Source organism: Mus pahari, chromosome 3 (assembly GCF_900095145.1).
Source record: "Mus pahari chromosome 3, PAHARI_EIJ_v1.1, whole genome shotgun sequence".
Classification (NCBI taxonomy): Eukaryota; Metazoa; Chordata; class Mammalia; order Rodentia; family Muridae; genus Mus; species Mus pahari.
In genome coordinates, this window is record NC_034592.1 from 66184001 (window position 1) to 66207931 (window position 23931).

At 39.3% G+C, this 23931-nt stretch overlaps 1 protein-coding gene across 1 annotated transcript in view; it reads left to right on the top strand.

Moving 5' to 3' along the window:
* Dnajc10 (DnaJ heat shock protein family (Hsp40) member C10) overlaps positions 1 to 20203 on the top strand; it is a 41219-nt gene extending 21016 nt beyond the window's left edge. The window contains exons 13-23 of the mRNA XM_021192221.1: positions 1903 to 2017; positions 6773 to 6900; positions 7111 to 7227; positions 10449 to 10550; positions 11473 to 11628; positions 12856 to 12989; positions 13640 to 13693; positions 13875 to 14022; positions 15494 to 15613; positions 17045 to 17149; positions 19197 to 20203. Coding sequence (XP_021047880.1) covers positions 1903 to 2017; positions 6773 to 6900; positions 7111 to 7227; positions 10449 to 10550; positions 11473 to 11628; positions 12856 to 12989; positions 13640 to 13693; positions 13875 to 14022; positions 15494 to 15613; positions 17045 to 17149; positions 19197 to 19208 — 1191 coding nt within the window. The 3' untranslated portion in view covers positions 19209 to 20203. The remainder of the gene's footprint in view (positions 1 to 1902; positions 2018 to 6772; positions 6901 to 7110; positions 7228 to 10448; positions 10551 to 11472; positions 11629 to 12855; positions 12990 to 13639; positions 13694 to 13874; positions 14023 to 15493; positions 15614 to 17044; positions 17150 to 19196) is intronic.
* The last annotated feature ends 3728 nt before the right edge of the window (positions 20204 to 23931 follow it).

Consider the following 23931-nt stretch of genomic DNA (forward strand, 5'->3'; position numbering starts at 1 on the left):
GGCTCTGAATTTGATTCCCCAGTGTATAGACCTGCCAGTCGCACAGATTTGAAATCCCTGTGGAAGCAGTAGGATCGTTCAGTGTCATCCTCAACTACTTAGGAGCCAGCCTGAACTCCATAAGACTCCACGGTCCTTGAAGTACATGTTTAGTTTTCCTACTGATCTCTTCTGCTATATAGACTTAATGCTATAGTCTTACTGATGCTTTGTCCGCTGGCTTTTGGTCTGCTAGTTAATGCTTTCATTGACTTGGTTCAAAGGGAAAGGACCTGGCAGTAGCACTGCCTGTCCCTCCTCACTCCTGACACGAGGCTGGGCCAGCGTGCCCAGTTTCAGAACATTTTTACTTCCTTGTACATTTCTTAAGAGATGATGGGCTGGTGAGATGGCTCAGTGGGTAAGAGCACCCGACTGCTCTTCCGAAGGTCCTGAGTTCAAATCCCAGCAACCACATGGTGGCTCATAACCATCTGTAACAAGATCCAATGCCCTCTTCTGGAGTGTCTGAAGACAGCTACAGTGTACTTACATATAAAAAATAAATAAATTTTTTTAAAAAAAAAAAAAAAGAGAGACCCATTGATTACTTTGTTCATTGTCCAGATATTTGTTTGTTCTCTGTTTTCTTGATTTCTACTTTTATTTCATTGTAGTCTTAGTTGATGCATGTGATTTAAGTTGTTAATCCTTGTTTGTGGCTTACCTGGTTGTAGTGCTCTTATAAAGGGTACTTCATAGTAGCCTCCACTGAATAGTAATGATTGTGAATATAGGCCTACATACATAAGTGGATGTGGACGTAGAAGTTAACATTGTGTCTTCCTCAGTCACTGTTGACCTAATTTCTGAAATGGTGTCTCTCACTGAATCTCTAGTTTGTCAGTTGAGGTAGGCCAGCTGCCCTGCACACCCCAGCAATCCCCTTGTCCCCACCTTTCCATCACTGAGATTATAGGTGCAAATCACTGTGCTCAGATTTTATTGTTATTTTTATTAATTTATGATATTATAGTACAATTACATTATTTCTTCTTTTCCTTTCCTCCCTCCAAACATTCCCATATGCTCTTCCTTGCTGTCTTTCAAACTCATGGTCCCCGTGTTGTTTTTAACATGACTACTGGTTACTGAACTCGGGTCCACATGGCTGCACAGCATCAGTTTCCTGCAAGAGCTACCTCCTAAGGCCCCTAAGTGTCACTATTGAGTCACAGTTCTTCTCTGCTCTCTCTGTAGTCCTGGCTCATTTTCCTTCCTGCTCAGATGTTTTTCCATCTGATTGTGATATTTTAATGATTCTTTTGTCTTAAGTACTATACTCTACCTCTTAGTTTATCATTTGCATGTGTTATTCATGCTGTTTTCTTTGACACTGGGAGCATATCCTTTTTCTACATTATCTTTGAAGTGTCTCACTTGTAAAGTTACCTTTGCTTTACCACAAGATGAAATAGCCCCTACATTCTTTTTAAGGATATATTTCTTTTTTTTTTTTTTAAGATTTATTTATTTATTATATGTAAGTACACTGTAGCTGTCTTCAGACACTCCAGAAGAGGGCATCAGATCTCGTTAGGGATGGTTGTGAGCCACCATGTGGTTGCTGGGATTTGAACTCCGGACCTTCAGAAGAGCAGTCAGGTGCTCTTACCCACTGAGCCATCTCTCCAGCCCAAGGATATATTTCTTAAGAAGTTCACATTTTCTTGGAAATTTCCTGAGGCATCTGAACTCTCTAGAGAGCATTCCGTATTAAATATAAATGAACCTTTTCTGTTCCCTTTATTTTATAACCTATTGACTTCTAATGATAAACGTGCCATTTTGGGATACTTACCTTTGTGAATATTTGGAAATTGTATCAATTTTTTTTTTTTGATTCAGTGTTCTGCTTTCCAGGTTGGAAGGTTTGATTGCTCTTCTGCACCGGGCATCTGCTCTGATCTTTATGTTTTCCAGCCCTGTCTAGCAGTGTTTAAAGGACAAGGAACCAAAGAATATGAAATTCATCATGGTAAGTGTATTAGTTACTTTTCTCTTGCTATTTTAAACACCATGTAATGGGCAATGGTTCTAAGAGTCCATCATCATCACTATAAGTAACACGGCAGCAGCAGGAGTCACCACAGGAATGGCTGAGAGCTCACATCTTAACCTACTAGCAAGAAATAGTACAGACTGGGATTGGCATGCGGCTTTAAACTCTCTAGTCCATGCCAGTGGCACATTTCCTCTAAGCATCACCAACTGGGGATGACCATCCATCACAGTGAGAGTAGGAAAAATTACAGAAATTCATCTTAACTTTCAAATAGAAATATTTCATTGTGATTTATATTTTGTGGACACAATTATTATCAAAAATTTGTTCTCACTAACAAATTTAGAGAGAGACATTTTTAATTACATATAGTCATTTTATTTGTTTAACATTTTGATAAGTATTTTAGCAAAAAATCTGAGAGTGGTAGATCACTGTATGGAAATTAGCTTATTGTCAAAGCAAGCAGCCCCTGTGGTCTCTATATCACCACGCCATGCCTGCCCTAGACCTCAGGCCTAACTGCTTTGTCTCTTGAATTCAGAATTACGTTTCTGACATCCTGAAAGACATGCATGTAAATAACAGATACTGATTTGATGCCTCTTACTTGAGCTTTACCTTATGGAACTGCTTCAAGTATGAGGTCCCAGAGTTGTAAGACATGAAACAGTCTATTTCTGTAAACAGACACCATTTCCCAGGCAACTTAGAAGAAAGTATTGGCTTGCTTACAGTTTCTGAGGGTTAGTTCATAACCATGATGGAGGGTGGCAGGTAGGCAGTCATGGTGCTAGAGCAGAATCTGAGAGCAAGCTCGCATCTACTCCCCACAGGCTTCAGGAAGAGAGAGAACAATGAGGTTGGGCCTGGGCTGGGCTTCAAACTTCAAATTCCACCTCAATGACACACCTCCAACAAGGCCACTCTTCCTAATCCTTCCCAAATAGTTCCAGCCACTGGAAACCAAATATTTAAATATGTCAGCCTATGGGAGCCATTTTCATTCAGACCACGAAAGCAGTGCTCTCAAGAAGTTTGGATGGCAATGTGAGAGGGACAAGAGAAAGAGCTGTAAGAAAACATGAAAAATGCTCAGTATATATAAATCTTAACAAGACCAATAGTATTTGTCTATAGTATAGGTCAAGTGACAATATTTGAATTGAGCATAAACTGCTCACCTACTAAAAGCAAATACGGAAGTAAAAGAAGTAGGGCCCTTTAGGCTAAAGCAACAGTTCTCAACCTGTGGGTCACAGCCCCTTTGGCAAATCTCTATCTCTAAAAATAGTTTTGATTCATTACAGTAGCAAAATTATAGTTACAAAGTAGCAACAAAAATAACTTTATGGTTGGGGTCATGAGGAATTGTATTAAAGGGTTGTTTCATCAGGAAGGCTGAGAAGCACTGGGCTAAAGGAACTGTGTAAAAAGAAGTATAACAAATTGACCCTGACTACCAGTAGTTTACAGTCAGATAAGGGCCTCCTACAGGGGAACTGAAGTTGAAGGTGTTAAGTAAGTTGCCCCAACTATGCCAAGTAGACTTTTACGGGTTTTACATGTGTCTTAACTCAAAAACCAAAGCTTAGGACTCTAAGCTATGTTAGAGCCTCACAGCAAGATAGGTTTTACTGTGAGCCATGCTAGCCTGAAACTCAAGATACCCCAAGCTGAAACTGCCCTTGAACTTCCTCTTCCTGCCTTGGCCTCTGTATGGGTTTGTAGCAGTGTGCCCAGGTTGGAGTTACATGTGTTACCTCTGAAGTGTTCCTCATAGCTTCTCTGCTGTCTCCTTCTTTCTGGCCCATCATCACTTGGTGTACAGTTGCTTCCTGCTGTTTTGTACTTAGGACATAGCACACCATTTTCATGCCACTGCTCTGCCTTTGAGTTTTCTGAAGAATGAACTTGACACTCCTTAGTATGGCAATAATGGTATTGTATTTTTGCTCACTGTTTTGTCTCCAGCACTTAGAATAATGCCAGATATACATAGTAGGAACTGTGTAAAGCATTAAATGAACGGTGTGCTTTCATACCTGTTTCTGCCTGTTTTCTTAGCCTCATCCCCCACCTCTGTTCCATCAAATAGTCTTTGTTTCAACTCCTTTTGAATCCTTGGACATGCCATGTTCTTCCAGTCCTTTATGCCCTCACACATGATCCTACCTTGTAAATTATAAGTATTCCTTCCTAGTTCTCCAGAGAGTCGGCAAACTCAACTTACCCTTCACAACTTACCCTTCTTCCCTAGGAAGCACACAGAATCTATAAGCACTTCTCTTTGTGTTAATAAGAACTATAATACATTTTGCACTCAGCACCTTTGTGTCCGGTGTATAACACAAAGTGGGGGTAGGGGCAAGTGAGCTCTTTTTAACCTGTGCCCTAAAGATTTTATAGACTTGGAAAGAAAGCAGACAGGTAAATGGACAGTTTTTAAATGTTTGAGTGTAATGAAGTATCGATGACCCAAACAACAACTGTTCCATGGTTAGGAGTCTGGGATCAGGTTATCTTAGTTTCTCTATAATTCTGCAGTCAAGGTAGATGAAGGCCATCTGAAGGTAGGCTGTAGCCACCACATCATGAATCAGCATGGCATGTGGGATCATTGAAAAGCTTCATGTGGCAGGCAGCCTTGGCTCTTCTTGTGGCTCTGTAGGGTACTTACAGTGTGGGAGCTAACTAACCCAAGAATAAGTAATCTGAAAATGAGGAAGCAAGCCAGAAGTAGCAGTAGCTTTTATAACCTGGTAGCACATAAGATCACAGTCACATTCCACTGGTCACATATGCCAACACTTGTACATGAAGTAAATGTCACTGGAGCTGTCTTGGAAAGAAACTGGCTAACAGAAAATAAGTGTACTTATGAAAAAAACTGAGGTAGTACAATCTTGGAAGATCAGAGGAAGCTCTAAAAGTAATCTCCATGTAAGATATAAACAATGGTCACCCAGAAGAAGAGGTGATAAAACACACTCCAAATGCTAAGTCAATTTAGTCACAGGCCTGAGATAATAGAGCCCTGTTGATCTTAAACCAGCAGGACTTGAAAGACGAGAATGTTCATTCTTGAAGAAAACAAAGATGCAGATTATATCTAATCTTCTGGAGAAAGGAATTGGAATTTTATCGTGAAGGACAACTGAGATATATTTGATTTTACTTGATTTTAGATAAGTCACTGGCTGCTCAGAGTGGGTAGGAAGCAGAATTGGAAAGAAAAGTCAGGCAGAGGCAGGTTAGTCATTTAGGTTGACTATAGAAAATGCCATAGATAAATGATGGTAGCCAAGAAAAATAATGAAGGTCAGTAGGCCATTTTCAACCTTTTGGAAGCTCAGTGTAATTTGCTTATTGTTAGGAAATAGGAAATTAAGAGAGAATAGTCGGGAGCTGGAGAGATGGCTCAGCAGTTAAGAGCACTAACAATTCTTCCAGAGGTCCTGAGTTCAAATCCCAGTAACTACATGGTGGCTTATAACCATCTGTAATGAGACCTGACGCCCTCTTCTGGTGTGTCTGAAGACAGTGACAGTGTACTTACATATAGTTAATAAACAAGAACGAGAGAGAAGAGTCAGGCAGTTCTCATAATTTTATTTAGTGAATCGTACTTTCAGTAATTGGATCTTTTCATGAGGAAGGGGATACTGAATTAAGAGTTCACCAGAAGTAGAATGTGCAGGTCACAAATGAATGAACATTTCAGCCTCAAGAAATTTAAGCCAAATAAGAAGACATTAAGATGTATATTAATGGCTAGGGCCTGAGTGAGCTTGAGTTAGAGTGAGTAAAGAAAAAGAATCCGTGGTCAGAAAGAAAAGTGTGAAACAGTTCAAGAAACAGGCAGGAGAGTAGACTGTCATGTGTTACTCTCAATGTAAACAGTGGTCAACTAACTTCTGTTGCCCATGACCTTAAAAGGAGGCGTTTTCTCTTTTTCTGTTTGCCATGATGCAATGTTGAATGTCTTACAGCATTCAACTTAACTTTTGACTGTTCAATCAATAAGTCACAAGACACTTGTAAAAATAGAGCCTCTTGTAGTTAAGAAAGGTCTGCCAACCCAAGGACTATAGCAAATTATTAAACGCATATAAGTTTCTTTTTCTCTTCTTTTTTCTTTTTTTTAAGGGCGACTCTGGTAGCAATAGGAAAACAGGTTCATTCAGGAAAGCTGAGGTCTAAATACTAGTGTGACTACAGCAGTAGCGGTAGGCATGGTGCTAGGGCAGGAAATGGAATAGACACAATCATTCAAGAATCATACACAAGAATCCCTCTGGAAAGTCCCATTTAGGCACTTGGGTAATGATTATAGCAAGTCAGAGTGTGAGAAAAGAACACATGTGACCCTTTACAATTGAGATACTATGTTTCCAACATATCTAGTATATGGTCCCATTGGACATTTTGTAACAGAGTTTGGATTCAAGAGAATTCTAAAGTGATTGTTGTACTTCTGATGGTGAGAACTTCTGATGGTGAGAAAGCATACCATAGAGGTCTGGTCATTTAACTAGTCCAAGAAACAAAAGAACATACAATAGATGGGAATTCCTGGAACAGCAAGCCAAGGGGAAGGTAGAGAACACAGAAACCTCAAAGCCAGTGTGCCCATAAGCCCGTCTTTCTTAAATATTTTAAATATAAAAATTGGGATGTTTCTGTAGATACAAGACAGCACATATTTTAATTTTTCTCAATTTTTAGGAAAGAAGATTCTATACGATATACTGGCTTTTGCCAAAGAAAGTGTTAATTCTCATGTTACCACACTTGGACCTCAGAACTTCCCTGCAAGTGACAAAGAACCGTGGCTTGTTGACTTCTTTGCCCCTGTGAGTTCTTTTTATCTGTCAAGTTTCAAAAAGCCATTTTCTTGACAACTTGAAGGCTAGTACTAGAATTGTCCCGGCTTTACCGCTCCTTCTGGGCTCTCCCAGGACAGGGACAGGCAGAGCGCCCACTGGACTGTCTGTCAGTAGCAGGGACCGTGCAGCCCCTCCCTTCCTTAGTCTCGCTGCTCATCCTTATCCCTCTCTTTCCAGTGGTGCCCGCCATGTCGTGCGCTTTTGCCAGAGTTACGGAAAGCATCAACACTGCTCTATGGTCAACTCAAAGTCGGTACCTTAGACTGTACAATTCATGAAGGACTCTGCAACATGGTAAATATTAAAACAACTTTTCAGATGCATACCCATTTATAGCAGTAATGTTGAAACAGTTTCAACAAGATACTAAATTGTAGTTGAATTGTATATAGATATGTAGAAGGTTTATGATATGCAAGATTTTGTTTACCAGACTCCAGCATGTATTTATTCCAGCATGTAATTGACTTCATAAAATACTTATATAAATTTCTGTTTTATTTAAGTCTTTATACTTTTGTAACATACTTTTAAGTTTTTACAGTCTGTATTATTTAGATTTCTTTATATCTGTCAGCTTAGAGTAGTTGATTTGGCCAGACAGGATATCCAGTTTAAAAGAGCTGCACATTTTTAATATGTGAAAGTGATAGAGTGCTTATGTGGGTAACGACATGTTATATTTTAAAAATACTCTGATACTTATAAATGGGATGCAAAACTTTATAATGTTGGTGTAAAAATAGACTAGAAATTGGAGAGGTATAGATGATGTAAGCATAGCGATCCTAGTTAGGGTTTCCATTGCTGTGAAGAGACACCATGACCAAGGCAACTCTTATAAGGACAACATTTAATTAGGGCTGGCTTACAGGTTCAGAGGTTCAGTCCATTATCATCATGATAGGAAGCATGGCAGTGTCCAGGCAGGCAGTGCTGGAGAAGGAGCCAAGAGTTCTACATCTTGATCTGAAGTTAGCCAGGAATAAGACTGTCTTCCAGTCAGCTAGGAGGAGGGTGTCATTGTCCATGCTCACAGTGACACACTTCCTCCACAAGGCTGCACCTACTCCAACAAGTCCACACCTCCTAATTAGTGCCACTCCCTGGGCTAAACATATTCACACACATAAGTCTATGGAGGCCAAACCTATTCAAACCTCTATAGTAGTCATGAATGGATGATGATTATAGCTATTTAAATACATAAAAGTTTATATCCTTTCTGTAATATGAATGTTTCAACTCAAAAACTAAAATGCTAAAGAAAAAGATGGCAAGGAAAAGAAAGCATAAGAGAAGAGTGGAAATGTTTGGCTTCACTAGTCAAGAAAATACAAGCTCAATCAAGATTTTGATCTTTCCTACCGAAATTTATCAAATTGACAAAAGAAAAAAGCAATGTAACAATATTTAGAAATGAAATAGTGAAATACCAAAGCGCTACAAATAAGCCAAGTGAGGGGTGTAGCTCAGGGATAGCAATTCCCTCCCATGTCTAGTTCCTGAGTTCAAAACTGTGCACTGAAAAAGAAATCTTTACCAGCTTAAATAAATCCTAAAAAACTCAATAGAAAAAGCAGGTTACATGGCAGCAGTTAGGTATTCTCAAAAGCAGAGAAAAGTCTTTAAAGACAAATGTACATGTGAGAAAGCTTCAACCGCAATGGATTGGACACCTGCCAGTGTAGCAGATTAGGAAGGATTCAGAGCAAGGGAGACGGTGTCAGCAACCAACTGCCATGGCCACACCTATTAGCTGTTCAGTATAAGGAGCAGATATGTAGGTAGTTACGGGATTACTCTCAGTTTCGGCGTGTTTGAAATTAAAAGTTAGCAGGGGCGAGGGGAGTGTTTTAAGGAAATAAGTAAAAAGAGTCATTGGTGTCTAATGTCCTTTATGTGACTTGGAAAGTAGATGCCAACCAGAGGTGCAAACATCATGAGAAACAGTCATTTTAATCCCTTTAGTTTTCCTACACTTTATCTCAAGTAAGCACATTATCAACAATTAAAGTATAAGGGTTAAAAGTAAGCACCACGGGCTGGTGAGATGGCTCAGTTGGTAAGAGCACCCGACTGCTCTTCAGAAGGTCCAGAGTTCAAATCCCAGCAACCACATGGTGGCTCACAACCATCTGTAACAAGATCTGACGCCCTCTTCTGAGGTGTCTGAAGACAGCTACAGTGTACTTAAATACAATAAATAAATAAATCTTTAAAAAAAAAAAAAAAAGTAAGCACCACATTCACCTGACATAAGGCCAGGGTCCCCACTTAGGCACCTCCTACAGTTGCTTCCCTAGGGCCACGTCACTCACTCCTCAGAAGCTCAGCTCAGCGGCCTCATCTGTAAAGCAGGGTTACTCATTTTTTTTTCTTTTTCTTTTTTCTTTTTTTTTTTTTTTTCAAGACAGGGTTTCTCTGTGTAGCCCTAGCTATCCTGGAACTCACTCTGTAGACTAGGCTGGCCTCAAACTCAGAAATCTGCCTGCTTCTACCTCCTAAGTGCTGGGATTAAATTTTGTGCCACCACCACCAGGCTAGGTTATGTCATTTTAACTACTAAGTAAAATTGCTCTGAGGTATGAATGAGAGTTTCTGTGTGGCTAGACTAACTCAAAAGATGATGAGAACTTGTAAACTTTTACCTAGTCTCTGTTAACCTAATAAATGCTTTGAATTCACACATCTTTAAAACTTTATAATATGCTAAATTTTTCTAGAATTATGAATCTTGAAATTTCCCATTTACTAATGAGTTAGACAAGGAAATCATTTTGTCACTTTAAATATTACAAAATCCTTTCAGGGCTGATGCCCAATGTTAATTGTGAGGAGGGAATTAATATCTTATACTATAAAGAACTGTCTCGAGTAAAGAATAAAAAGTGACCATTTTCTTACAGCATGACTCAATTCTTTAATATAGAATATAGCCGTGGTCATTTGTTCTTGTATTTTATGTGGCTAGCCACTGCCCTCCAGGATGATTAATTACGGTCACTAGAAGAAGTGACTGCTGTGTTTTCTCTCCTCTTCCCTTCCAGTTTGAAGAGAGCAAAAAGATGAAGTACATACCATGCAATTACTCTGCCTCACTTCCCACATTTTAGTGTCATTGGGTTAACGATTGACTAATTATTAGTACAAGCTTTAATGCATTGTCTTTGCTAAATTTGTCTAACCCACCAAGAAGGTGGTAGTGGTTTCTACAATCTTGTAACAGGGTGATAGAGACCTGGCTCAGCAGTTAAGAAAGAGCATCTGTTGATCTTACTGAGGACCCAGGTTCTGTCTCTGCACCCACATGGTGAAAACAGCTGTCCGTCAGTCCAGTTCTAAGGGATCAGACATCATCTTCTGACCTCCAGCACCAAGAAGCCCATGATACACGTACATATGTTCAGGCAAAACACCCATACTTATAAAATAAAAAATAAGTATGTCTATAAAAAGCAAGCTGTTACAAAATTGAAACTAATAGATAAATTATACTAATTTCTTCTTCACAGTATAACATCCAAGCTTATCCAACAACAGTGGTATTCAATCAGTCCAGTATTCATGAGTATGAAGGACATCACTCTGCAGAGCAGATCTTGGAGTTCATAGAGGTATTTTAAATCCTAAGCTATGGCTAGAAATCTTTCTATTTATGTGCACATTTTGGACGACTGTATTAGGACGTATTCTTTTTGTGCCAGGAGATTGTTTTCTGAAAACCTTTTTTTAATTTAAGCCTTTGTCTTATTACTCACTTTGGTGGTTGTACATGGGAGATACTACTATTGAATATGTGAAATTTCCATGAAGCCTGTCACCCTTTTCCTGTTTTCTTTCAATGCATTCACAGCATCAAGGCCAGGCATCCTGCACCAAGCTTGTCATTGTTAGCACAGAAGGGCCTGGTTTTTTGTTTTGTTTTGTTTTTTTCAGTCTTAACTAGAATAATTTCAGTGACATCTGAAGAAATTAAAACTTATAGCTTATTGTGATTGTTATTCATCTATCCTCCAAAGTAATACGTTGTGTTGTTTTGTTTTGATTGCTGTCCTGGTGAAGCTAATGTGTTAGTATCACTTGATATAGGCTGAGGCTCTGTTAAAACAGCATTTGGAATATACAGTCTCTAAAAAGATGTATAGCATCTCCACTTAAATATCAAAAATAATAGTAGGCTTTGTGTTAGTCATTAAATGGCCACTTCTAAGCACATAGTCCTGCTATCATAACAGACAGTGGGGCCTGTGTAGGTATCTGGATTACTCTAGAACTTGATTATATGATCTATTCACACTTTCCTCCAGGATGCCTCTTTTTCCAGCTTACAGTGGTTTTAAAACTAGTGAAAAAAAAACATATACCTTCTAAAAAAAAACTGATTGATAAAATCCAAACTTAATAATAGATTTTTTAAAAAATATCTGTGTCTTCTGATTTCTTTTAAATAGGAGCTTTCTAAATCACTGGCCCAGCAACTTGCCAGAAATACATGAAAAACTTGGTGTGTGTAATAATGGTCTTTTTATTTTTTAGGATCTCAGAAACCCTTCAGTGGTCTCTCTTACACCCACCACTTTCAATGAACTGGTTAAACAGAGGAAGCATGATGAAGTCTGGATGGTTGATTTCTATTCTCCATGGTGTCATCCCTGTCAGGTCTTAATGCCAGAATGGAAACGCATGGCCCGGGTATAGTAACATCGTTTACTTACATCTGATACCTACTGAGAATGTTTGCTTAACAGTTACTTTGAAACCAAGGGGATAAGCCTATGACTAGACAATTTACACAGGCCTGACTGAATGGTTAAGATGGCACACTGCCTCCGCCCACCAACTGAGCTGTCTGATATACTTCTGATCAAATGCTCCCAGTGCTAACCCTGAGAGCATCTTCTTTTTCTGTTTAAATTTTTCTATCATTTTACTTTTAGAGTTTATAAATAATGTTTGCTCACAATATTGGGTCTTTAAAATAGCTTTGCAGGCAGATATGGTGGTGAACCCTGATAATACTAGTATTCAGATGGTGAGCCAGGAGAATCGGGAGTCCAAGATTATCCTGGGCCACCAAGCTCGAGACTCCTTCTCCAAAACAAACAAAAATGAAACAAAGTAGAAAACAACCTCAAACAGTAAAACATATATATAAATTTCCTGTAAACAGGCAGTGTTGTAAGGTACTGAATGAAGGCAAATATAAAATACTGAATCAGACAAAGCATACCTTCATTAGAAAAAATTATTTTTTAAAAAATACTGATTATATTTTGGTTGCTTATGTTTTTGTTGTTGTTGTTGTCATTTTGTTTTGTTTTTTGTTTTGTGAAAGTTTCCCTGTATAACTCTGGCTGGATATCCTGGAACTCATTCTGTAGGCCAGGCTAGCCTTGAACTGAGAGATCCACCTGCCTCTGCCTCCCAGGTGCTGGGGTCAAAGACTTATGTCACCACAGCCTAGGTGAGCATAGAATTTTTGAAAAATGTGTTTACCTACATAGTAAATGAATAAAACCACTTATTTCATCTGCAGTAACTGTGGCAAGTTCTTAATTACAAGTTATGGCATTCAAATTCATTAGTTTAAGTGGCATATTTTAAATCCTTACTCATTGTTTCTCTGATACTGGTTTAAAAATACCCATTTTACGATGACTGTGCTGGCTAGATAGTTGAGTTGAATCAACAGTTAGGATTATTAGCTGCTCTTGCAGAAACCTGTTTGGTTCCAAGCACTCTCAGCCATCGTTAACTCCAGATCCAGGGGCTCCAGTGCTCTTGGCCTTCAAGGGCAGTGCATACAAACAGGGCGGATACATGTAGACAGAACTCAGTCACGTAGCATTTTTGTTTAATTGTAAGTTACAGAGATAATTTTAATCATTGACCCTTGTGTTGACTTTTGTTCTTTTATAGACGTTAACTGGACTGATCAATGTAGGCAGTGTGGACTGCCAACAGTATCATTCTTTTTGTACTCAAGAAAATGTTCAAAGATACCCCGAGATAAGATTTTATCCCCAAAAGTCAAGTAAAGCTTATCAGTATCAGTAAGTATTCTATTATAATCACTTGGCTATACAGTTAACATTTAAGTTAGGCCACCACTACATGCTCCCTCAGAAGATGAGGGAGCTGGACAGTAAAAGTAGTTACGAAGTTCTAGTCAAGAAGCTATGAGAGAAAGAACTGGTGTTTAAGTCCTTACTTGGCCCTAAGTCCAGGCCAGGCCTTGCCTCTGTGGTGGGAATCACACCCCTCCTACCACTGCTGAGAAAGAACTGACCCATCAGACTTATCGCTCACCTGCTAAGGTTGGGGGCTGAGATTTGAACCCAGCACTGTCTTGATGTCCACCCATTCTACACTATACAGGTATTAAAAAGAAATAAAACACAATTGTAATTAAGTGAAAATTGAGCCATGGGTTTTTCTGTAAGAGATAAAAGAATTTACTATAAGGAAATCACAAAAAGCACATATAGTCCTGAGTACTTAAGGGTGGGGAAAGATACAAAGACACAGAAAAATATATTTGAAGTCATATAACTCTTATTTACTTTGTGGAAAGAGATACAAGGTGACATTAACCAGTCAAGAGCTATTTTTATTTTAATTCCTATAGTAAGACTGTTTCTTGACCATATGAAGTAATAGAAAATACTATTTACAGCTTGATTTTTTTTTTTTCTTCTTTCAGTAGTTACAATGGCTGGAATAGGGATGCTTATTCCCTGAGAAGCTGGGGTCTCGGGTGAGTGATTAAATTGCATATTGGTGTATATCTTCTCATGTGTGGAGTTAGGGTTCTGTGAGTTAGGATTCTGGCATTTGTCAAGGATTGAACCATTTCTAACTTAGGAATGCTCGCAGTATTGCCGTAGAATGCTTGCTTTGCTTTTGTATAATAAAAATGTTTGATTCCCTTACTGCAGATTTTTACCCCAAGCGTCCATAGATTTAACACCTCAGACTTTCAACGAAAAAGTTCTACAAGGGAAAACTCACTGGGTGGTTGATTTCTATGCTCCTTGGTGTGGACCTTGCCAGAATTTTGCTCCAGAGTTTGAACTCTTGGCTAGGGTGAGTATTGTCTAGTTAAATAAATTTAACACACATGTATGTTTTAACAATTGATTAAAACATGGTAAACTGATTCTTAATTTAGTTCTTTAAAATATCTCTCAATTTTAAAAAAAAAATGTATTTCTGTAATTATTATCTGTCTTTCTTGAGACAGGTTTCTCTTTATAACCCTGGCTGACTGGAAATCCCCTATGTACACCAGGGAAGCCTCAAACTGCTTGCCTTTTCCTCGAAATTGCTAGTATTAAACGTATTTAGTGACAGATTACAAGGATCCGAGTGTGTATTTGTGTATGTGCACATTGTTATTCCTGTAGTTGGATTGCTAACTTGTTAGTCTCCCTGTTTGTTTATTTCAGTAGCCATAGAAACCAGAAGAATCAAAGACACTTTCATTGTCCTAGAGCTAGAGAAGATACCATAAGTCAGTAGAGGAAAGTGATGGTAGAAAGAAGGCAGACAGGCACGTGACAGCCACAAGGACAAGCAGAGCTTTGTGAGAGGCAGGTGAAGCAAAGGAAACTGAGGGTCCAGCTAGCTTCTGCCTTGAATGACCACAGAGGGAAAAGTGTCAAATACTTTATGTATAGGTGCTCATGAGGCATTCACAAAGGGCAGTCTCCTTTGTGAATAGATTACCAAATGAAGGGAAGATTCTTCAGCATAGGATTATATGAGATCTCACTGAGAGACTGTTGACCATGAAAATACCCAAAGATGGGACGAGTGGGATGTAGTAACCTAAAGGTAAAGAACGAGCTTCCTGTTCTGGGAAAGGGTGGGGCTGGAGGGCCTGTAAGTGCTGTCAGGAAAGACAGGAGGCAGGTGTGGACAGCAGGGTAAAGCACACAGGAAGAAGTCCTGTAATTGTCTATTTGGTTACATCAAAGAGAAGTCACTTGTGACCTTAAAGCTGCTCTTGTGTTGGAATGCTATCAGATATCAGTGGAGAGAGTACCGCATTCATAGATGATGAAGGAGGGATGAACACCTATATAGCAAAGACAGGGTGCATGCTGCCAATGAGAGGAAACACTGCTCTGCAGAGAAACCCCTTTGTGACCATCTGCAAATGCACGAGAAGAGCAAGGCTCACCTTTGACTGTAAAGGAAGACTGAATCTCTGACCTAGAAAATTTAAGTGGTGTGCTCAGCTGTGCACCCAATTAAGAATGCCAATTAGGATTAAAGGCAGATGTTTGGTTGTGGTGGGCAAAGTGGGTGAGTGGACGGTTGGGGAGGTCAGAGTTAAAGCCCCAGGTACTCATGAAGAAGAGACTGTTTATGTTAGACAGATGGTGGCGAGAAGAAGCTTAAAGGGCCTGGGGAAAAGTAGAAACAATCTTGTTTGATTACAAAGAATTAAACTCGAGTTTTAAAAGTAAAAAAACTTTATATAGATATATAAAGATTTGAAATACGTTGGAAAGTGGCAAGATCTGTGAATTCCTTTTGTTTTGTTTTTCAGATGATGAAAGGAAAAGTGAAAGCCGGGAAAGTGGACTGTCAGGCTTACCCCCAGACGTGCCAGAAAGCCGGCATCAAAGCCTACCCCAGTGTCAAACTGTACCACTACGAGAGAGCAAAGGTGTGTGCAGGCTCTGCTCCGCCTCCGTCAGCAGGCCAAGCCCAGAGCGTCGTCTGGGAGGAAGAGTTTGTCTGCTTTCCAGTTTCTCCCTCCATCTTTTAAAAATATTTTTACTGAGACATCTTCTTTTCTGGTATACCAAGGGATCTTTAAAGGTTTTCTGGTCTGTGTGGTTTCAATTGCCTTACAGACTTTGTGCTCCATGAATACAAAAAAAATAACCAAATATTAATATATGTTATATCTGGGTTATACAATTCAAAGTTATTATTTTCTATGTAGTTTTATATTTTCTACTTTTTAATACAGTAATTGTTTTTTAAATGTTTTCTTTAAAAAACTGAAAGAAATTAGTTTATAAATACCTTTGAAATACACTTATTAACAGCATTTTTTGAGGGATACTTACTACAAGCTTAGATAACAAGTGGAGTCTTTTGGTTATAATTGTTTGGGGACACTACTACCAATATGTTATTGGTTTTTTTTCCTTTGTTGGTTAGGTTTAGTTTTGGTTTGTGTTATGTAACTTGCTTTGTAGAGCCAGCTAGCACTGGCCTCTCAGATATATCCAGCTGCCTGAGTATTAGGGTTTCATGCTCCACAGTGCCTGGCTGGATTAGGTTTTCAGTGAAAGAAACCAGAGCTCTACCAAGATCTCAACAAACCAGAGTCTGGTTTGAAAAGTTGCATCTTTCAGCTGATACAGTTGTTAACAGACCTGTCCAGTCCGCCCAACTATATTACTATGCTTTTGAACAGAACTATGATATTTCAGCAAGATTATTGATCCTTTAAAGATAAATGAAGACACATTTTTTTCTATTAAGATATTTTATAAAAAATAAAAGAACTGGGATGTGAGCTGATGGCTTACTCATCTTCATGGTTTTTACTTTGTAGTACTGAAGGCTAAACACGCAAGGGCAATGCTCTACTGCCAAGCTGCTCCTGGGTCACTCTATCATACACATGCACCCCACCACACCACACCACATAAGAGTCTTTGCAGTCAGCCGGGCGTGGTGGTGCACACCTTTAATCCCAGCACTCGGGAGGCAGAGGCAGGCGGATCTCTGAGTTCGAGGCCAGCCTGGTCTACAAAGTGAGTTCCAGGACAGCCAGGGCTATACAGAGAAACCCTGTCTCGAAAAAACCAAAAAAAAAAAACAAAAAACAAAAAACCCCAAAAGTCTTTGAAGTCAGTGATGCGTTTTCCTAGAAATCACTTTGTGCTCCCCTAATGCTGCGAGTAGTAGTCTTTCCAGTGTGGGTTGACTGCGTTTGTAGCATTATGTTCTTGAAGAAACAGGAAAGTTAAACAGCACTGGCGCAAAACACTTTAAGGCCTAAGTAAGCAAGCTTCTTGTGTGAAAATGTCATGTTTTGATTTATGTACTGAAAAGATAACATGAGTGGTTTTAATTTTAGAAAAGTATTTGGGAAGAACAAATAAATTCCAGAGATGCAAAAACGATTGCTGCCTTAATTTATGGAAAATTGGAAACGCTCCAAAGCCAAGTAAAGAGAAATAAGGTAAGACCAAGCCTACAAGTGACAGGCAGGTTGCCAAGATGTGTTCATGGTGTGCATTCCACTCAGAAATGAATATTCAAAGACATACTCACTTTAGAGAAATACAGCAGCCAACATTCTAGACTCTAGATGATGAAATGCTTGGAAATTTGTATACTCACCAGTTAACAAAAATTATCAAGTTTCTTTCATTTAAAAAAACAAAAATACAAAACTGGAACTCCAGTGTATATAGCAACATCACTCATACAGCAAACTAGGGAAGGACAGCCAGCCTCCAACGAAGTAGATAAGCAAAATGTGGCACATTGATGCTTCCTGCAGTCTTTAAGCTAAAAAAATGAAGAATGCATCCATACTTCATGGTAAATTTTGAAGAAAAAAAAAAGATTAGTAAAGCAGGTAGTGGTGTCACACGCCTATTTCCCCAGCACGTGGACTGTGAAGGCAGGTGAGTGTCAGAATCAGGAGATCTAAAGACCTGATACACCCTGGTCTATGGAGCAAGTTCCAGGACAGCCAGGGCTGTTACACTGAGAAACCCAGTCTCCGAAGGAAAAAGAAAGAAAGGATGGGTGGGTGGGTAGCTTGGTCCTTTATATGTAAAACGTTCACAGAGCAGATTAATGGCTGCCGAGACAGGGTGAGAGTAGAAATTGCAGTGACTACTTGAGAGTGTGAAGGAATCTGGCTCTGAAGTGCAGGAACTGTTTGGGAAGTAGTTGTATAGCTCCGAGTGTACCATCGGCTTTCATCGCAGACTTTCTGTTTTTAATATGTGAAATATACAAGCTAGGTTTGGTGGTGCACATCTGTGATCTCAGCACTTGGAAGTAGAGACAGGTAGATCTCTGTTAGGCAGGAGTCCTGTCTCCAAAACATTTTAAATATATGTATATAATATATTATATATGGTAATGTTATTTATAATAAGGATGTGGTTAATAGTTATTTAAATGTTGTTTAGTGTAAATAAAATACTGAATTATTAGTAGTAAATATTCTAGAACCTGAACATATTTTGGAGAGCAGTTTCCTTTGTGCTTGGTATCGGTGGACTGTGTTTAGACCTGAATGCCGGATTTTTATCTGTTCATCGTCACTGCAGGCTTCTTCCTGTTGCTCTTCTGTAGCTGATTCATTTGATCTCTCTTAAGTCTGCTCTCAGCCTGCAGAGGAGCTGATTCCAGGAGTGCGGGAGCTGCTGCTAGAATTTAATACAGTCAGCACAGCACAGCCTCTGCAGAGTCTCGGGCTTTCTAGAACCTAGTTGTGTATAGTAGTGAACGGGAGCCCTAAGTGGGGAAAGGCTTATGGCCTATTTCCCAAACATTTATCCGTGGCTAAGGAGTAGAGGAAATGGGAATCCATGTCTTCTTAGCGAGTAGATTTTTCTAGTGTTTGAGTTATTTTAATTTTTTCAAGTTATTTTAGAACTTATGGTTTTACCTAAGTTAAATATTTTAAAGTATGTTATTACTCATAAACCAAAATACTATAACTGAAATTAAGATAAAGAACATATCATATTACCACTTAGTATCTTAATACCTTTTCTCTGTCACTGTGTAAAATACTCTGACAGAAGCAACTTAGGATAAAAATAGTTCTAACTCACAGTTTGAGAGCACGGCGCATTCACCTAGCGAGGAAGTCGAGAGGCAGGTGCTTGAAGCGGCCGGTGACATCACCCAGTCAGGAAGCTTGAGTGCATACTGCTGCTGCTCAGTGCCCTCCTCCATCTTACAGTCCGGTCCCTGCTAGGAAGTGGCACCATCTCAGTGGAACCGTCTCCTCAGCTCACTCCCCACAGGAATTCCCAGAGATCCCATCAAGGTGACAGTAGAAACCATCTCACACAGGATGACACACCAGTGGGTGTGATAATACCTACTGTGTAGGTGAAAACTGACACATCAATTATTAATGGAGCAAAGAGTGTTTGTGTGATATTCTATTTAGTAAGAACATTGAGTATGTGTAAGAAAGTAAAATATTGATTAACTTATAATACCTTTCTCTTTTAATCACCTTTACATGAATGCAGGATGAGCTTTGATGGTGTTGAAGAAAAAAAAAAATGTAAGGAAAAGAATCTGGAAAATGGCATCAGAAGATCCCTTTCCCAAGTAAAAATGCTCTTGAGGAAGCAGATGCGGTGACCTGGGCCTCACAGTTGCCCTGTGCAGATGGAGCACCTGTGTGGCGCTGCGGGCTGCAAATGCTTCCTGGAGAGCCAGGCGGCACCGTCTGAGACTGCAGTCCACAGTTGGTTCTTTGTTGTGTCCGTGTTGTTGTTGTTAATCCTTTTAGAAATACAAACATCAGTCTTAGCTCAGGGCCATATAGAAATACTCCACAGGCCAAGTCCAGCCCAGGGACTAGTTTGCTGACCACAGAGCTGATGTTTGGACACCTGGCCCTGCACATGGGTCTGTTGCCTTCATACTGTACAAAGTAGACTTGGGTTTTCACTTGTAATTGTCTGATGGGCTTGAAAAGAGCTGACTTGCTTTTCAGTCACCCCTTTTCTGTCTATGACCTTATATTTTATTTTGACTATTTTCACAACATGGGAAAATAAAAATGTACCCATTTTTCCTACTGTGTACTACTGTATAGACAGAGGTTTTCTTGTAAGAGTTGAAGAGTTGTTCTTAATTTATCACAACAGTAAGTGTACAAATCCTTTTAAACTGCAGTCCCAGGAACAAGGTAAAAAGAAGTATTTACAGCAGTTAATGGGCTGTGTGGATGTCACAGGTCTAACCCTTGTGTTTGGTATGTACACCTTCGTTTATTTGCTTTCATAAATGTTCCTACTGATGGTTTGGTTTTGTTTCACGTGTCTTCCTGATACTGACATATTTCCCTTCTGGGTTCTCTGTTTTGATCACTCACGTTGATTATTTTTTTCCCCTGTAGCTGTGGTTTTTCCTTCTGTCCAGTATTCACTATTCCAATAGGAACAGTAATTTTAGATTTATTTTAATTAGCTCATGATGATGCTGTTACTCAATTATTGTCTTTTTCAGTAAAGTATTGCCATAACAACTGAAGTACTTTTAGCTAAAATCAAGCACACAATGGACTCTTCCCATATCTCAGTTGTTTAGACTTAGAGGGTCACAGGTCTCTGCTGCAACTCCAAAAACAGAGTGACCTCTAGTTCAGTTCTCTCCCAGTGTGTGGGATAGTCAGAGGATGCCAGTGAATAAAGTCAAATTATTTTTTCTAAAACTCTTTTGAAGATGATTGTTGTGTTTGGAAGATTTTATCACTTTCCCTTGCTCCCTACTCTTGTATTCATAAAGGTTATGCTATAGGTATGCGTTAGGGAAAGCAGTGTGCATTATTTTCCTTTCTACCTCATTCAGATTCTCCTGTGTTTTATTACATATTAACTCCCTGACTCAGGCTCTGCTGTACATGTGAGCACACATGGGCGTTACCATTCCTAACAAACTCTTTGAATCATGACAGGAAACGGCAAAAGCCTTTCATTTATTAAACTTTGAAAGCCTAGAATTTCCTTTAAAACTAGCTTGTTTATGCAAAATTCCACAAGTGGAATGCCCAAAGAAGTCTTAGTAAAAGTATACTAATTTAGCGAACTAATTACTTGCACACTACTGAACTGGGCAACAGAGGGGTGCACGAAGGGAGCCTACAGACTCCCCTCCTGTCGCAAAGTTATAAATAGTGGATAGCTACTCGGTGTCTACCTCTAATTACTCCCTATACTTGCTGGTAAGCATTTTACAGGCAGTACATTAAACAGTAGGTATTACCTTTGCTTAAGCTGTATGTCTATGGAATGTGCGCTGAACATAGGACCTGCTGCTGGACATGAGGTTAGGTAACTCAGATAATTATACAGTAGCTGGCCTCCGGTTCATGTTGTGCATTCACAGCAGTATTAGAACTCCCAGAACTGGCTGGCTGATATTTAAATGGGGACACCCCTAAGGAGTATCACACGTACTGTGCAGCAGTACTATTTCTGTATGCAGCTCCTCCTAGCGGACCAGAGCAAATCCTAGGAGACAGGTTGTGTACAGCCAATTAGAACTTGTTTTGGATACTTGGTTCCTTAATATCTTTTTAGCCAAGAGTATACTGCTGTAGGGACTGGGGAGATGGTTCATTGGGTGAAACACTTGGCCATGCAAGCTTAAGGAGAACGCAGCTAAAGCCAGGTGAGATGGTAGTGTACTTATGTCCCTGTTCTGCCTGAGCTCTGCCTGCCCGCCAGCCATGCCTTTACAATTCCTGCCATATCAGCTTAGAGCCTGCCTTTATGCACAGCTGTACATGTATATTTTAATTAACTGCAAGTATATTCTAATTTTAATTCAAACTACTGTGCTAATAATTTATGGTAAGAATTATTGAGTGAATTATAATTTCATATGAGATGGTCCAAATAGAAATACTTCATAATAAAAATAAATTAAGGGCTAGAGAGATGGCTTAGCGGTTAAGAGCACAGATTGTTCTTCCAAAGGTCCTGATCTGGCACCCTCTTGGAGTATCTGAAGACAGCTTACAGTGTACTTACATATAATAAATAAATAATTTTTTAAAAAAAAATAGATAAAATAAATAAAAGTAAAACCCCTAAAATACATGTCACACTGAGTAGACCAGAATAACCAGAGTGACTTGGTGAAGAAACTGGAAAATACCACAAAACCTGACTTCAAAATATACTATTAAGTCACAGCAACGAGAACAGCATTCTACCAAAGTTAAAAACTGTCAGGTCAGTGTCAGAGTCCCTGAAATTAAACTATACTCGTATGGACAATTGATTTTCAGCCAAGACTCTGAGAGCATACAGTGGAGAGAAGAATGTCTCCAAGTATGTCCTAGCAAAACTGAATACACGTGCAGAAGTAGCCTCGGATTTTGTAATTACTATAAGAAAATAGAGAGGGAACGCTTCAAGATAGTAGTATAGCAATGAGTTTTTAAATAAAGACACCAAAGGCATGGGCCAAATAGATGAGATTATATTCCACTAAAAAGCTGTATAGCAAAGGAAATAATTCAGAGAAAACCGTATAGCATATGGAAGTGCAAACTTTATCTGTGAAGTACTTCATTAATGTCCAGATTGTAAAGAAAAATTCAAAGTAGGATGAAAATATGACCTGTCTGTGTAGTCAACAATAAGAACTGCTCAGCCTCACTAATTAAATGCAACCCAAAACCGAGATCATAGTGGCACATAGCGACCACCTGTTCCAGTGGCCATCATCACCAAGGAATATAAGTGTCATGACACATGACAGAACCTCATTCAGCTGTTGAAAGCAACATGCGGAGAAGTGGAGTTCACTCTACTAAGTGAAGTAAGCCAGGCACAGAGAAATATCACGTCTTTCTTTCTTATGAAAAGTAAGGCCTCCAGAAGAGCACAAGTGGCCACTGTGCCGCCTCAAACCAAACAGAGAAAGAAGCAGAAGTGGCCACTGTGCCACCGCAAACCAAAGGGAAGAAGACCAAGAGAAGTAAAAAAGAACGGTGGGTCAAACAGTAGTGTTTCTTTTGGTTCTTTGGCTGTGGTATGAATAAAGCACCCTAAATGGGAGCAGGTGAGGTGGTTTTGGGGAGTTAAAGGCACCTGCTTTGAACCTATTCCTCAACCCCCCAGCTCCCCATCCCTACCCCAACAACCTGAGTTCAGTACCCAGGACCCACACACGGTAGAAGGAAAGAACTGACTCCCTGACGGTGATTTCTGGCCTCCCTGTGTGTGCCATGGCACGCGCTTGCCCACACATGAGCACAAAGTAAATAGTCTTTTTTTAAAGTCTGCAATACACTTCAGTGCACTAAAGGGCAGGAAACTGACACACAGGGAAGCTTACTGCTTGGACAAGAGAATGGAGCACTGAATACCACTTATATAATTGGCATGCAGTGCCCAGAAAAGTGCAAATGCCACAAAAAAAAAAAAAGTATATCAGTGATGGTTCCTGTTTAATTAGTACCCCCTCACAATGCCTAATAGTATTGTAATCGGTGTTTTTAAGATATTTATTAGAAAATTGAATGTATCTTTGCCTATGAAGCCACACTTACTCCAGTTTCCTATTTTCCTTGCTCTGACAAGCTTTCCTATGGGTTCTTATTAGAAACATCAGGCACCAGTAGGTGGCAGTGAAAAACAAGAAGAGACTTCATTCCACCTATATGGGAAAAGTCTTTTCAACTTCAGGAAGTTCTGTGGAGTCAGGCCCCTCATTTGCATTGTTTTCTAGCTAAAAGGATCCTGAATATCAAGTGTTGACTGTGAAATTGTAAGCAAGCTGACGTTTATGATCTGATGTAACATGACTAAACGCCCATGCCATGAAGCACAGCAGACTCCCATTGACAAAGAGTGCAGCCTCATTTACATGTGTCACTTCCCAAGATTTAAAATAGTCATCAAATTGTACTGATGCTTTTTTTTTTCAAAATTCTCAGAATTTTCTGTGCTTCCTAATGTCCTTCTAAACTCATGAAATTCTCATTCTCAGTTATAAAGGACTGTTGCTCTAAAACTGAAGTTCCTTTCTTGTGACCCAGTTCCTTAGTTTGCTAATTTTGCTTACTTTATCTGTCTGTACCATAACTACTTAATTTGCTAAGTAGAAAAAAAAAATATAGCAGGAAAAAAAAATGTTCTTTCAACTTTATTGACTAGTCATATAGATAAAATACATGTTTTTTTTTAAAATGTGCAGATAAAAACCAAAATGTAGAAATTTTATGAAACAGAAAAAGGATTT